Below are 14,049 nucleotides of genomic sequence, written 5' to 3' on the forward strand. Positions count from 1 at the left end.
TAACTTCACATTGGTCAAAAGTCGGTATTGCAGATTACCGACCGAATCGTATAAATTTTTAAATTTGAGGAGCTGGCAACGCTGTACTGGATGTAGGGGATGTAGCTGTCATACGTGCACGTGTCAGGCGAGGTGAAGTAGGAATCAGAGAGGTGAAGGGATTTCTCGGGAGTTTGTCCGTCCGTAGCTGTCAAATAGCGCGATTAACCCTCAATTTTGGATCGTAAACAAAAATAATATTTTCGGAAAACGATTGCGGAAAAGAAGGAAGGATTTTAATACATAACAGAGAAGACAAAATATATCAGATGAGTATAAATTAATAACAAAAAATTAAAATTATTGTGAATTTATAAGGAAATATACTTTGTGGTTATTTTATTTCTGTTACAGGCTAAATCCTATTCTTCATGAGTTTAAATCGCAGGAAAGAAATACTTAAAGACCAATGAATGAAAAAGGACTGATTTATAAAGCATTTCTGTGTGGCCCAGTCATTTCTATAATTGTGACATAATATTGTAATAGTTAATGTGTAAGCGATTACTGTGTATACAAAGAAATTTTATTACAAAATAATAATAATGTATGATAATGTTTTTATTCCTATTATTATAAATTAAAGCTAGTTCAATTAAAATTTATTATTTTAATTTCTTCCTTAACCATACACAAATTCTATACGTACATTGTAATTACATATTCTTGTAGAATGTATCTTTAAGCTACCCTCACAAAATTGTAACTATTTTAAATCTACATGTCATAACTATTTGCTTCAATGATTTTTATTATTCAATGTGAAACAAATTGTGTAGAGGTGCTGCTAATTTCTTATTGATCAGTCACATGCTTCTACATCTCGTATGACACTTATTTGCCTTGATTCTTCCTTCATCTAGTTTTCAACACATTATACCAATAATTCTCTAGATATTTTCAAATATGCTCAGATATGCTTATTCTACTGTCTAATTGTTTCTATAATAATTAGGATGATTGATAAACTATTGCTGTATTAAATTTAAAGAATGGACACTGGACTTATTGTACTTAAATATGTTTGGCATCTCATCCACATGATATCTTTTCCTTCCATTCGAGAGGATATTGTCGACCAATATGTTTATGTATACTGCTGAGATCATCTTGTTTTCAACTTCAAATTATATTTTCCAGCTACATATTTGGATATCCATTCCCAATATGCAATACTTATTTTATTATTCCTATTTGTTCATGAAACTTATCTTTCCTAAAACCTTAATTTATCCAGTCGCCATGTGTATATCCTCTCATTTTCAGATGATTGACACATCTTTCTATTAAACCTTGACAACATTATAATAAGAGTAAGGAAATAAGAGTATTCTATATTCAAAATGTATATTCAAACACGTTGCTGGAAAACTACTTGAAGCTAAAAAATAAGATGAACTCAGTATTATATACATAACTTTTAAGGAATTTTATCTATCTAAGTATTATGAGAACATATCTCACAGAAGAGAGACCCAATTTAAATAGCATCATTCAAATGCCCATTTTCCAAATTTAATAAAACAATGGTTTAACAATCATTTCAATATTTACAAAATTAATTACAAATCAGCATAATCATCTTATCTCCGTGTATTTAAAAATGATAATAAAATTATTGTTATATGCGATAGACTAGAAGAAAATAGTGCAAAGGAGGCATATAAATATCATACAAGGTAATATGTCGAAGGATGTGACAGACTCATAAGAAATTTGCAGAACCTCTACGCAATTTGTCTCACATTGAATAATAAAAATCATTGAAGCAAATAGTTATGACATGTAGATTTAAAATAGTTACAATTTTGTTAAGGTAGCTTAAAGATACATTCTACAAGAATATGTAATTACAATGTACGTATAGAATTTGTGTATGGTTAAGGAAGAAATTAAAATAATAAATTTTAATTGAACTAGCTTTAATTTATAATAATAGAAATAAAAATATTATCATACATTATTATTATTTTGTAATAAAATTTCTTTGTATACACAGTAATCGCTTACACATTCACTATTACAACATTATGTCACAATTATAGAAATGACTGGGCCACACAGAAATGCTTTATAAATCAGTCCTTTTTCATTCATTGGTCTTTAAGTATTTCTTTCCTGCGATTTAAACTCATGAAGAATAGGATTTAGCCTGTAACAGAAATAAAATAACCACAAAGTATATTTCCTTATAAATTCACAATAATTTTCATTTTTTGTTATTAATTTATACTCATCTGATATATTTGGTCTTCTCTGTTATGTATTAAAATCCTTCCTTCTTTTCCGCAATCGTTTTCCGAAAATATTATTTTTGTTTACGATCCAAAATTGAGGGTTAATCGCGCTATTTGACAGCTACGGACGGACAAACTCCCGAGAAATCCCTTTACCTCTCTGATTCTTACTTCACCTCGCCTAACACGTGCACATATGACAGCTACATCCCCTACATCCAGTACAGCGTTGCCAGCTCCTCAAATTTAAAAATTTATACGATTCGGTCGGTAATCTGCAATACCGACTTTTGAACAATGTGAAGTTAGCGTTTTTTGGCGAAAATATCATTTGGTCATATTATCATTTGGCCATTTTCTATACTACCATCCCACTACTGGTTCAGTTTTGTTCAGCTTCGGTCAATATCGGTATGCAGTATACATTCTTTCGAGTTCCTATGTATGTACGTTTATGCTAGCCATCGATGAATCACGATATTTCTGAGGTCTGGGGGAATATACTGGCTAAATCAAACCAATAGGCGCCCTCCTTTTCTATTTAACGAGTTGCAATTGGTTGAATGCTAGGGGAAAATGAACCTTTTTGGTGTTTCTATTTCTCGTTTCTCCTTTCGTCCGCCAAAAATGATAAATTGTAAAGTAAGAAAACGCATGGGTAAAAGGAAATCTTGATAACTTTTTCTGTATTATCGGTCGACAGTAAGTGTTTTAAGAAATAAACAACAAGTAAGCGAAGTGCAATAAGAGCCAAGAGGTTAAAGTATTTATACTATTTCATCCTTTTAATAAATCAATTAAAAGTTGTGGTTTTCGGAAGAAATGTATTAAACTTGGGTTCTAATGAGCACAAAGTAAAATAGAGCATTCATATGAAATATCATTTGTGAAGAAAAATGGCTTCTTACAGAATATTTAACCACACCTTTCTTAAAAGATATTTGTTTGTTGCAAATAAAAACTGCATGCCTTCTTTGACTGCTAGTGCTATTATGGATAGTAGAACAAATTATTCGACGAAAAAGAGTATTGTCAGATCGTCTGTTAAGGAAGAAAATAATAAGCTAGAGCCTGGCTTAGCTAAAGTAGGTAAATTTCCATATTGCATTTTGCTCTATGTGCAGAGCACCTAATTTTTGTTAAACAGAAATCTTTGTTAAATAAAGCCTTTTGTTACAGTCAAAGAAAATACTAAATCAATTGGATATCTAGGTGTAATAATAGGTGGCATAGGGGTGACTCTTTACATATTTTATGTTATATTTAAAGAGTTATTTTCAAGCAACAGTGTAAACGGAATATATACCAGAGCACTGGAAAAATGTATAAGTGATACCAGGATCGTAGATGCTTTGGGCAAGCCTATAAAAGCTTATGGGGAAGAATCTAGGAGGGGCAGAAGGCGTCATGTCAGGTATGAACAATAATTTCAACGATAAGCATGCATATATCATTTTGAAGCTTCTGATGTTAATGACAATAGATTCTAATTAGAGAATAATGTTTTGCACAGTCACACATTTTTCTTAAAAGATGGCAAAAAGCATCTGAGAATGAGATTCTATATTCAAGGAATTAGAAGGCGAGGTACTGTTGATTTAGAAATGGAAGAGGTAAATTATTTCTGTTTCAGTATTAAATCTGGAGATAAACAAATTTTAGATTTAGTATTAACTTTTTCCTTAAAGTATTATTTTATTGAATATTATTTTTTAGGATGCTTCTGGCAATTATGATTACACATATCTATATGTAAAGATTGATGACGTACTTGGCTCAATTATTAAAGTGGAGGACAATAGATTTAAGGAATCAAATAGAATAGATTTTGGTAGTTCATCACTTCCCGAATTCAGTTGAATTAAAGGTGTTATTCTTTTTATGAGAAATAAAACTTGAAATGATTTCTATTAATTTTTTAAACGCACCTACCTTAATTTAAGTGTAAGGAGTATATCGATGTCGCAATATTTAGATGCAGTAACGAAAAGATAAACGGGCGGGTGTGGCGGGAGATCCAAGAGTTCTTCTCTTTTGCACTTTCAATAGGATGACGGTTCTTGTAGTCAGTGCTAGCTTTACTAGGCAACTGATCGACGCGTTCTTCCAGTATATATTCTTGAATGTACACTGGACAAGTGTAAGCATCAATGATGTGTGAAAGTTAAATGGTATTTTAGAAATCGCAATTCAATTGCATTTGCTACGGGCGTGCATACATCAAACTTAAAATTCTTTGAGAGGGAAATATATAAAAATAATCATTAAATGTGTGTAAATATATATAATAATTTAAGTTATAGTAAAAAATTTATATAATAAAATGGTGGACTGTTGTACAAAATTTCGAGCTTTATTTAAGTGCAAGTGTTGCCGTGATTTAAATCCGAAATGTACAAAACCGGAATGTCTTCCTAAACCACCAAGGACAACGCATGGTAAGTTACAATAATTGTTTTACTATTCGTCTATAAAATCTAAAATTGACAAAGGAGATGAGAGAAAAATTTGATTTGTCATAATTACATCAAACTCTTTTTTTTCTCAATTGACCCGGCGATCGAGAGGGTTAACACGCTACGCACGAAGAGAGAAAGTTTAATTGTTCTTTTCACGAATAGAGGGTTCTTTCTGCAGGGGGCAATCGATATAAAAATCATTCTTACGGAGAGGAGAACAATTGATTGATTAATCCCAATAAAGCACAAGTATTTCGTAACTTCGATATACCGAATGGTAAACCTTCTAACAATAATTATATTAGTCTCGCTAAATCGGCACCTATTACGTGTAGTACTTAAGAGTAATTATTTTAACATAACCTACGTCATGGTTAAAATTTTCGGAACATTGCAATAAACGAAATTCAAGCTTAGCTCGGTTTTAAATAAGATCATTTGTCTCACTTTAACCTTCAATGCAGTGATAAACTCGGTCTTCGTTTTAAGTAACTGCTAAGCTGAAATTCAAGTTTGGTTTGGTTTATAAATTCGAGCCATTGTGTGTATTTTGATACAGCTTCCAGCAGTCGATAAAACACTTCTCAGTTATTCCCTTGCACGAAGTTAACTATTTTGAGAAACTTGGCCAAGGCAAGACGGATGTGCGTTTTGAGTAAGGCGCCATATGAAACCTTTTTAGCTCATTTTTAGACTTATCATTCGACGCTTATGAAATTTGCCAATTAGGTTATGTTTTAAACGCACGCAAAAAGATGAGGAATTATTTCACTGATGTAAATAGCAGTGATGAAGTTAACCTCTTTCTTAATCGTCCTCCACCGAGCTACTGCAACGAATACACTGAATATCGAATAGCAGTGGAAGTTGCGCAAAACTAGTAAACTGGTTTGCCTTTATAAACAAAGAAGCAGCGTGCTTTTTGGAGTAGCGTCATCGAACGATTGGCTGGGCAAGTTCCTGACTGCAGAAGCGATTAACCTTGACTGACATCGTTTCATTGAGGCAACGAGGCACGATACACAACGAATAGCGCGCGCATTTGGAAAGGTCCCAACGGGCCTCAATCTCCACTCAATGGCTTTCCATCACTCTCGCTTCACGCTGATGAAAAGGCCAAAAATTGAAATACGACTAATTTACATAAATACACTGTACGTGCACGGTAATACACTATGCGTTTTTACAAAACTCTATATTTAACTGAAAAATAGCCTCTCGAAGGTCGTTTAATAACCGTGTTTCGTCATCGGACACCTAATAAAATGTAGAACACCTGTATTCGAGCAGTACAACTTATTATAATGAATTTTTCATAAGTCTCCATTTGAGGAAAGGAGCATTAGCTCGAAAAATATGTCACAGCATCTTATACGTATACGTGGTACATCAGGAGTCTCCGTATAATGGGCGATTTAGTTGATAAATGCGGGCGTCACTATGGATAATTGGAAATAACGATCCGAGCGTTCTCCAAAAGTTTATGCATTATTTCTTGCTAGTGGTACCGATCGATCTTATATGCCGAGTGATGATGAGCGATAAAACGAATCTCTCTATTTAAGGAGGCGGTTAATGGTAAATTGTTTCGAATGAATAAGTTAGAGGAGCAAGTAGGGAGGAGGGAGGGGGGGGGGGGGGGTACAGAGAGAGTGGGTGAATAGAAAGACGAGTTACGAGCATCAGGTGGGACCATTTATGGCTGCGCGCGTTGGCTCGCGAATCAGTCCTTGAGCGATCGTACTCCGAATGCACGAACCCACCACCGCGAATATCCCTGCGACTCCTGAGAATCTCTCCCAACTGTCGGCTTCTGGAGCAGGCTATACCTCAGTAAGCTAGCGGACGTAGTCGATTTAACTCTTTTTACCCGCATTATTGTCCTTCGTTCAAATGACAGCAGTCAGTGGAATTGCCGCTGTTGCTAAAGAAACGTTCTTTATTTTTATCAACGATGCATCGACATCGCTCATCCTTCGGGGTACCCACAGCGGAAGATCTGATTCGTGAGCACCATAGGATGCTTTATCGTTTTTACGATCGGTATCGCATGTTCGATGACCGAGGTCATCGACCTTTTCCATACAGATTTTATTGTGAGCTTTGGAATTCTGATATTATGCATAGTATATATATATATCATTTCACGTTATTATACGTTACGAACTATCGCAGGGGAGGACTCTGGTGTACCGGTACTGACGATCACGCACATCGACCTCTGTATCTCTGAAAATGGCCAGAATCACAGAACTCACAGGTACGACTTGATGAACCGATCGAGGGGCAAAAGTAAACTGATCGTCAGACGCGGGCAAGAATTTTATCTCCACGTGAATCTTTCGAGAGACTACGATCCCTCGATCGATGGTATTTCGATGGTGTTTACCCTCGATGGAGTCGAAAAGCCGCAACACGGTCATGGGACTCTGGTGGCCAGCCCTGTCCTCGGACCGACTGAAAAGTCTGTGGCTTCCTGGCAGACCACCGTCGACGAGATGGAGCCCAACTTTATCCGCTTGAAGGTACAGTATTATCGTGCGGTAGATTCGTGGGAGGTTCCGAGGACGTTGACGATTTATCATTCCAGATCGTGCCATCGGCGAACGCGCTAATCGGCAAATGGAAGGTGGATATTGATACAAAAAATAAAGAGACGGAAGGAGCGGTCTCTTACACAATGGAGAGTCCTTTTTACCTGCTTTTCAATCCTTGGTGCCAAGGTTCGTTGCAAGTTTCTTTATCGGTGTAATTGTGAATTAATTATGCGTACTGTTTTTGCGTCGCAAATTCGTTAGAGGATCCAGTTTACCTGAACGTTGAGGCGTTACGACAGGAGTACGTCATGGCGGAAGACGGTTTGATTTGGCGTGGTAGTTACAATCGAATGCAACCGACCGTGTGGAAATATTCGCAATTTGGCGTGGATATCCTCGACTGCGCTCTACATCTGATTAGCAACGTTGGAAAAGTGCGAGCACCCTCTAGGAACGATCCTGTTATAATATCGCGTATCTTATCAGCTGCTGTTAGTATTTTTATGAAATATACATAAATTATGCTTAGATTGTATGGGTTGTAATTATCAGCTATGCCGCTCTTTCGTTGTGTTAATGTAATAATTTAGATTCGGAAAACATGCTGTTTTGTATTATCTTATTTTAAGTAATTGCAACAGTTTAGCACGCCGTGGTGTGGCAAGAAATAATAAATCGATTATATCCTTAGGTTAATTCGCCCGATGATTACGGGGTGGTAATGGGCAACTGGTCCAACGATTTTGGCGGAGGTACGCCGCCGACCAAGTGGCTCGGATCGCAGAAGATTCTTCAGGAATATTACAGAACTCGAAAACCAGTGAAATATGGTCAATGCTGGGTGTTCGCTGGAGTACTTGCTACTATTTGTCGCACTCTAGGTCTACCATGTCGCGTTATCACCAATTACTCTAGCGCTCATGATACGCAAAACAGTTTGACGGTCGATTATTTCGTGGATAACGAAGGAAGGATTATGGAAGAATTGAACAGCGACTCGATATGGTAGGTATACAACGTGTCACAATAACCCTGGTCCCAATTTTAAGAGGCGATTAGGTTGCGAAACGCTGGATTAGAATTACGTTACATTTCCATAAATTTTAATTGTTACATTCAGCCTCTATGAATGAAGACTAATGATTAATATAAGTTAAAATATTATATATATATTACAATTTTAATGTGTGACATCCGACCTTACGTTTATTTACGAAAGTTGTTTAAAATTATTTCTCTTTCGCCTCTTAAAATTATTCTTATTGTTCTATAGTTTTATACATAGGGTAATACAATTGATATTAGAAAGAATGAGTTTCTTTTATTATTTACAAAAAGGAATTTCCATGTATGGAACGAGGTTTGGATGAAACGTTTGGATCTGTCGTCAGACTGCGACGGCTGGCAAATGATAGACTCGACGCCGCAAGAATTGAGTGAGGACGCTTATAGGTGTGGTCCTGCGTCCATTGCTGCTGTTAAAAAGGCTCAAGTATTACGTCCTTACGACAGTGCCTTCTTGTACGCAGAGGTCAATGCTGATAAAGTCTTCTGGCGCTACAACGGTCCAACTCAGCCCCTCAAACTCTTGCGTAAAGATATTCACGGGTAAGCACGAGTGGTCCATGGATTTACGTAGGGTTGCATATCTTAAATACAGTAGAAACAAAATTACTCTTACATTTCAGAATCGGCCAGTTCATCAGTACAAAAGCTGTGGGTAAATGGACCAGGGAGGACGTGACGCATTCTTACAAATATCCTGAAAGTAAGTAATTCATGTACTAATCAAGGAGCATATATCTTAACTTTTTGATGCGTGAACTTGCTCTCAAACTCGCATGAATTTTGTTACCTTTTCAGTGCGTAATTAACGCTAATCACAAATTAATGAAGTATAAAAAAAATAATCTTGAAAACGAAGTGGGGGTATAACAATACGTAAAGAAAAAAGGTGTTGCGTATATATATAACATAAAACAGTAAAGGATTTATCCTATTGATATTTTAGAATCCATGGAGGAACGAGATGCCATGTTGAAGGCCCTCAAGCAGAGTGAATCGTTGTTCAGTCGATACTACCTCAACGAGGAATTCAACGACATAGTGTTCGATTTCGAACTCCGTGATGATATAGTAATAGGACAAGCATTCAGGTAAATGTTAAATTTTTAAGCTTCAAAATTGAACTTCGTTCATGCTAAGAATATCTTTTCCAGTGTCGTTTTGTTGATCAAGAATCGTAGCAAGTACGGGGAATATCGAGTGTCGGTAATTCTACGAGTTGAGACGGTATTGTATACAGGTCGTGTGGGCGATCCAATAAAGAAATTGAGCGTGGATCGATTGGTCATGCCCGGTGTTCTAGATGAAGTTAGGATGACGGTATCGTGGGAGGAGTACGGCCCGAGATTACTACCACAGAGCGCCTTCAATATCGTCTGCCTTGGAACGGTGAAAGACACAAATTTCGAGTACTTTGCACAGGATGATTTTCGAGTTCGTAAACCTGACATCACAATAATTGTAAGTGTACATTAGTGTACGTTTGTTCAATCGCAGTATTTAACACTAAACGTACACCAAAGAATTTGTATACATGTGTGTTTACATTTAAAAAGAGTCATTTGACCATCAAATGGTAGCTTTAGCCTTAAAGGATGAGTTTTTTTATAGTTGGAAAGTCCAGCAGTCGTTGATGAGGAGCTGCACGCATCCGCTAGCTTCACTAATCCACTGCCCATTCCTTTGAGAAAGGGTAGGTTCGTGATAGAGGGTCCTGGCCTGGAGGAACAGCTAAAATTCAAATTGGACGATCCCGTCGATGTAAACGAGGACGCCCAGTGTACATTCTCGATGACGCCGAGATTCGAGGGTCGAGCAACCATCGCCATCAAATTCTATTCCAAAGAGTTGGAGGACGTCGATGGATTTATCAATTTCATGGTGAAGCCTGCAATTTCGATAAACGAGACGTATTAGTAGTGTATATTATTTATATTTTCATCATTAAAATACTATGTAGATGAGTGCAATAAATTATTTTGTGAAGAAAGGTGGAAGTTTGAAGAGGAGAAATGTGTAATACTTACGTATGTATAGAGAGTAAATGTAAAAAGGGTGACGCATGATGGACGTGTTGCGAGTTCTGTCTACGGGGGTCTGTGGGTTTCTCTAGGTCCCTACCTGCGTTCCAACTTCCCAACAGGATCTACATAGGTCCATCCACCAATACCAGTGTTGTCTACTAACCAGCATAATGGCACGTATAGGAAACGCGGCACCCTGCCACGCGCTATGCATCAACACCCAGAATCCAAGCCATTATATCTCATGAAAATAACAAACATGCCTTCCACACTAAACTAACATTCTTTTCTTCCTATGGAGAATGCTTTGGTATCCATCAGTGGAGGATTGCCACGAGTGACCACGGGGGGCTAAACCGTAGCTTCTCGGAACGATTGTCAATCAACGTTATTAATGCTTCGAATTAAAACTAGCCTCACCTTCATCCTATTAAGTAGCGTTCAGTATCGTGCACGTCAAGTTCCGCGGAATGCTCGTAGATGGCGCGACGTGCCTCGTTTCATTATTCCATTTCTCTCGAAACATCGACTTTCAAGAGAGATATGTTTGCATGGTTGAAAAAGAGGAAGAAAATAGTTTGCTTGTTATTTGACGTGAATTTGCATGACCCCTCTCCCCCTCGGCATTAGTAGGAAGGGTGTATAGCGACTACTTGCTCACTTTCAACAATGGACTATACGGTACGTTAAGGGTTCCTTTACAATCTGTTCCGTATTCGAAAGTCAAAGTGACAGCGTGATTTGCATTGTCGAGGCGGAGCAGCGATATGCAGTGGTTTTCGTGTTTGCAGAAGCAAACGGTAGGCTTTCTCTCTCTCTCTCTCTCTCTCTCTCTCTCTCTGGTGTAACCGTGGAGGTTAGGTTGTGTTGGCAGGATGGGGTGTGTATCACTGCGCGCAGCCAAGCCAGTAGGAGGGTTGATTGGCGAGAGCTGCTAAAGTGAAATGGCGCTCTGCTCTGCTCTATCCTCCTTCTCCTCCTCATTTTCTTTCTCATTACGCATGCACCCCATGCAAAAATGGCAGAGAGGCCCGAGACGAATAACACTTTTAGCGCCACCTACGTCCCATTCCCCCTCGTGCCATCTATTAGCCCTTTTAAACCTTACGTTTATTCTTCTCTCTCTCTCCCTCTGTTTTCTTTTCAACTCGATATGCAATCTCCTTAGCAAATCAGTTACCAAACGAATCCGAGTATTTGAGTAAGCGAGCGGATCAGAGGCAAAGTTTACTTTGCGAATCCGGCAGGCTCCCGAGGGAAAGATCGGGGCTAACTCGGTTGACATCGAAATCCAATGACGTATCTAATTGGGGCCCACTTTAGTGGTGGCTTGGTCCGCTTGGCGTTGGGAGCTGGATAAGCTGCTACAGCGGATCACCCCAGGCTTCTAGGCTTATAACCAGCGAGGAGGGGATCAATCCCTCCTTCACGAGTTTCGCTATAGTCGATGGTGTATATCTTTCTCTCTGTCTCGATAAAACGAGAGGTTGCGTTTCACCGTGAAGGAAGATGAAAAAAATGTCGTTTAATACGCGTACATATTTTTCATTGAATTAAGCTGCACCGATTTGGTATATCTGACTGAGAGCCAGTGTAAAAAGCAGATGGCGCTGTCCGCAGTTGGCGGAGAATAGCGAGTTTGGGGTAGAGTGTTTCAGGGCTATGGCAAAGCCTAACGACTAAATAAGTCTTTCCAATTAAAAAACTAATTTCGATTAGAGTCCCAGCGCGGCCATTCGACATCCTGTGACTCGCTGTAACTACATTGAGGAGGAAGAGGTGGGGGAGGGGGAAGGAGGGGGGAGGGACTCGCGTTTCTCACCGGGAGAAGCAGGGACGCGCCTAGCTCGGCTTATCGGCTTCCCTCCCTCCAGAGGGAGCGGTTAAACGTGAAAAACCTCCTCCCTCTCACTTTAATATCTTTTAGCCGAGCAGCATCTTTGTCAGCGCTGTCTCGAAACGAGAATACCAGTATTTCTCAGGCATATAAACGTCGTCGAAGAATCAAAGCTTCTCTTTTTCCTTGGATCCTCAAAGATTCGTGCGGGTTATACGGTGAGCGAACCGGGATCGAGATGCACACACGAATGGAATTCCAGGAGAGCCGGCATGCGCTATAACAACGCGTTTCACACTTCGGCTTCTCCTCGCCCACGCTCGAACAAATATATAATGCGGCATTAGAATAACAAATAACGCTCGGAGCATCCACGCCCGAAAGTTGGCCGGTTTAGGCCGGTGAACGCGCGCACCTACATAAATATCGATGCACGCATAAATAATCCGTTAGCACAGCACACGTTTCTATTCGCGAGACGAAACTTACAGGCGCGTAAATCGCCGAGCTATTGGCCGGTGAATTTTTCCTTTCGCATTTGAGGTTAGGATCCGGCGCCATTGAACGTCAATCGTAAACATTCGCAACGACAAGACGAACACACTCGAATCTTCGGACTCTCCTCGTTATCGCGTTTCGTACAATGTCCATCGCGCTTATTTCCTTGTTATTATTAGCAGAGTCAACAGCTTCTACCTTTATCCCAACGGCCCGGAGATTCGCACAATCATGCTACGCGACGGTGGGACAATCGACAAGTAGACCGGAGACAGCGTAGACGATCGGATCAACGACTGCATAGCTATATAAATCCACCCACTTGAAAACTGCTGAGCCATCGAGCCTAATCCGTATCTATCGGATCTCGGAGGCCCATTATGAATCAGAATTCTATTCGTCTCGCGAAGGTTAATTAACGAGAATTTAGGAGGCTCGTGCATCCCGTAGGAGGTTATGTGTCACCGGACACCCTCACCACATGTGGTCGTGCGAGTGCGACTGTATTTCTGTCGATATTCGAGACCCTTTGACGAATCGACGAAGAAAAGGCATACGAGGAAAATTCACATTGAGGTTATTACCATCCTGTCCTTCGGATCTAACGGAAATAACGCAGCTTATAGGCCATTATTGCGTGGTGGTTCTCGAGGTATATGGTTAAACATCTGTCGACGTGTTGCTGTGCTGCGTGCATCGAGATGTAGGCACCGCGTTAGCTTCGCCACTGATCTCGAGCTTTCCGCGTGGGTGGCCTGCCACACCACCTCTCGGCTCGACTCTCTACCGCGTAGGAAGCTAACGTTTTCCCTCTCTCTCTCTCGCTCTCTCACTCTCTCTCCTTTTCCCACCACGGATGATGAATGACTGAGCGCTTCGACCAGCTCTCCCGCCCCGCCTCCATCACCCTCTCCATGCACAATCTACCACGAGGAGGGGCCACGGCCACCGTCGACTTTTCTCTCTACTCTTTTGCCCCTCTTTGCTTCTTACCAAATTTGCATCCGAGCCTGCCACTGGCGCTGCGTTCGATAAACGCTACTCGTGGAAAAGAACTATAAGCTATAAGAGTTCTTTCGATGCGGTTGAATCGTGTTTTCCAGCTACCTGAAGGGAAAGAGAGACAGAGAGAGAGAGAGAGAGAGAGAGAGAGAGGTGAGCGGCTTCATAGTTTATGCTGGGTCCTTTATGTATTATTACCACGGAGGCACCCAGCGTGTCGAATAGAATTCAGGAGGCAAGCACACCGCACTGTCGAGAAACGATAGCTATTTTGACATAGTCGAGAAATTAGTATAATAAAAACGAATGGGGAGGGGAATGGGGGGGGGGCTGGCTCATCGTTCAAGTGCC

At 39.6% G+C, this 14,049-nt stretch overlaps 2 protein-coding genes across 5 annotated transcripts; both read left to right on the forward strand.

The window, feature by feature from the left end:
• The first annotated feature begins 2,701 nt into the window (after positions 1 to 2,701).
• LOC136778367 (mitochondrial import inner membrane translocase subunit Tim21) lies at positions 2,702 to 4,189 on the forward strand. The gene is made up of 4 exons (XM_066735155.1): positions 2,702 to 3,365; positions 3,456 to 3,690; positions 3,790 to 3,889; positions 3,993 to 4,189. Exons 1-4 carry the CDS (start codon positions 3,173 to 3,175, stop codon positions 4,134 to 4,136), a joined length of 672 nt encoding a protein of 223 aa, XP_066591252.1. The 5' UTR covers positions 2,702 to 3,172; the 3' UTR covers positions 4,137 to 4,189.
• A 178-nt stretch (positions 4,190 to 4,367) lies between these two features.
• Positions 4,368 to 10,340, forward strand: Tg (Transglutaminase). 4 transcript variants are annotated; one of them, XM_066731512.1, is made up of 10 exons: positions 4,368 to 4,714; positions 6,911 to 7,260; positions 7,326 to 7,458; positions 7,534 to 7,763; positions 7,964 to 8,277; positions 8,611 to 8,880; positions 8,961 to 9,040; positions 9,284 to 9,428; positions 9,492 to 9,798; positions 9,949 to 10,340. In XM_066731512.1, exons 1-10 carry the CDS (start codon positions 4,600 to 4,602, stop codon positions 10,252 to 10,254), a joined length of 2,250 nt encoding a protein of 749 aa, XP_066587609.1. In that variant the 5' UTR covers positions 4,368 to 4,599; the 3' UTR covers positions 10,255 to 10,340. The 4 variants fall into 4 exon arrangements, with proteins under 4 accessions (XP_066587609.1, XP_066587612.1, XP_066587617.1 ...); XM_066731515.1 differs by having other exon boundaries at positions 4,621 to 5,900; XM_066731520.1 differs by lacking the exon at positions 4,368 to 4,714 and adding an exon at positions 5,792 to 5,889.
• The last annotated feature ends 3,709 nt before the right edge of the window (positions 10,341 to 14,049 follow it).

This window comes from Prorops nasuta, unplaced genomic scaffold, assembly GCF_024137725.1.
Source record: "Prorops nasuta isolate Cenicafe-Biocafe unplaced genomic scaffold, Cenicafe_Pnas_1.2 PNAS00002, whole genome shotgun sequence".
Classification (NCBI taxonomy): Eukaryota; Metazoa; Arthropoda; class Insecta; order Hymenoptera; family Bethylidae; genus Prorops; species Prorops nasuta.

What these genes read in the sequence shown, in the direction of transcription:
- LOC136778367 (XM_066735155.1), top strand. Translation starts at nt 3,173, where the DNA reads ATGGCTTCTTACAGAATATTTAACCACACCTTTCTTAAAAGATATTTG. An exon ending in GCCTGGCTTAGCTAAAGTAG is followed by an intron (nt 3,366 to 3,455) that starts GTAAATTTCCAT and finishes CTTTTGTTACAG; the next exon opens with TCAAAGAAAATACTAAATCA. An exon ending in TTGATTTAGAAATGGAAGAG is followed by an intron (nt 3,890 to 3,992) that starts GTAAATTATTTC and finishes ATTATTTTTTAG; the next exon opens with GATGCTTCTGGCAATTATGA.
- Tg (XM_066731508.1), top strand. Translation starts at nt 6,690, where the DNA reads ATGCATCGACATCGCTCATCCTTCGGGGTACCCACAGCGGAAGATCTG. An exon ending in TTTCAATCCTTGGTGCCAAG is followed by an intron (nt 7,459 to 7,533) that starts GTTCGTTGCAAG and finishes CAAATTCGTTAG; the next exon opens with AGGATCCAGTTTACCTGAAC. An exon ending in TTGAACAGCGACTCGATATG is followed by an intron (nt 8,278 to 8,610) that starts GTAGGTATACAA and finishes ATTTACAAAAAG; the next exon opens with GAATTTCCATGTATGGAACG.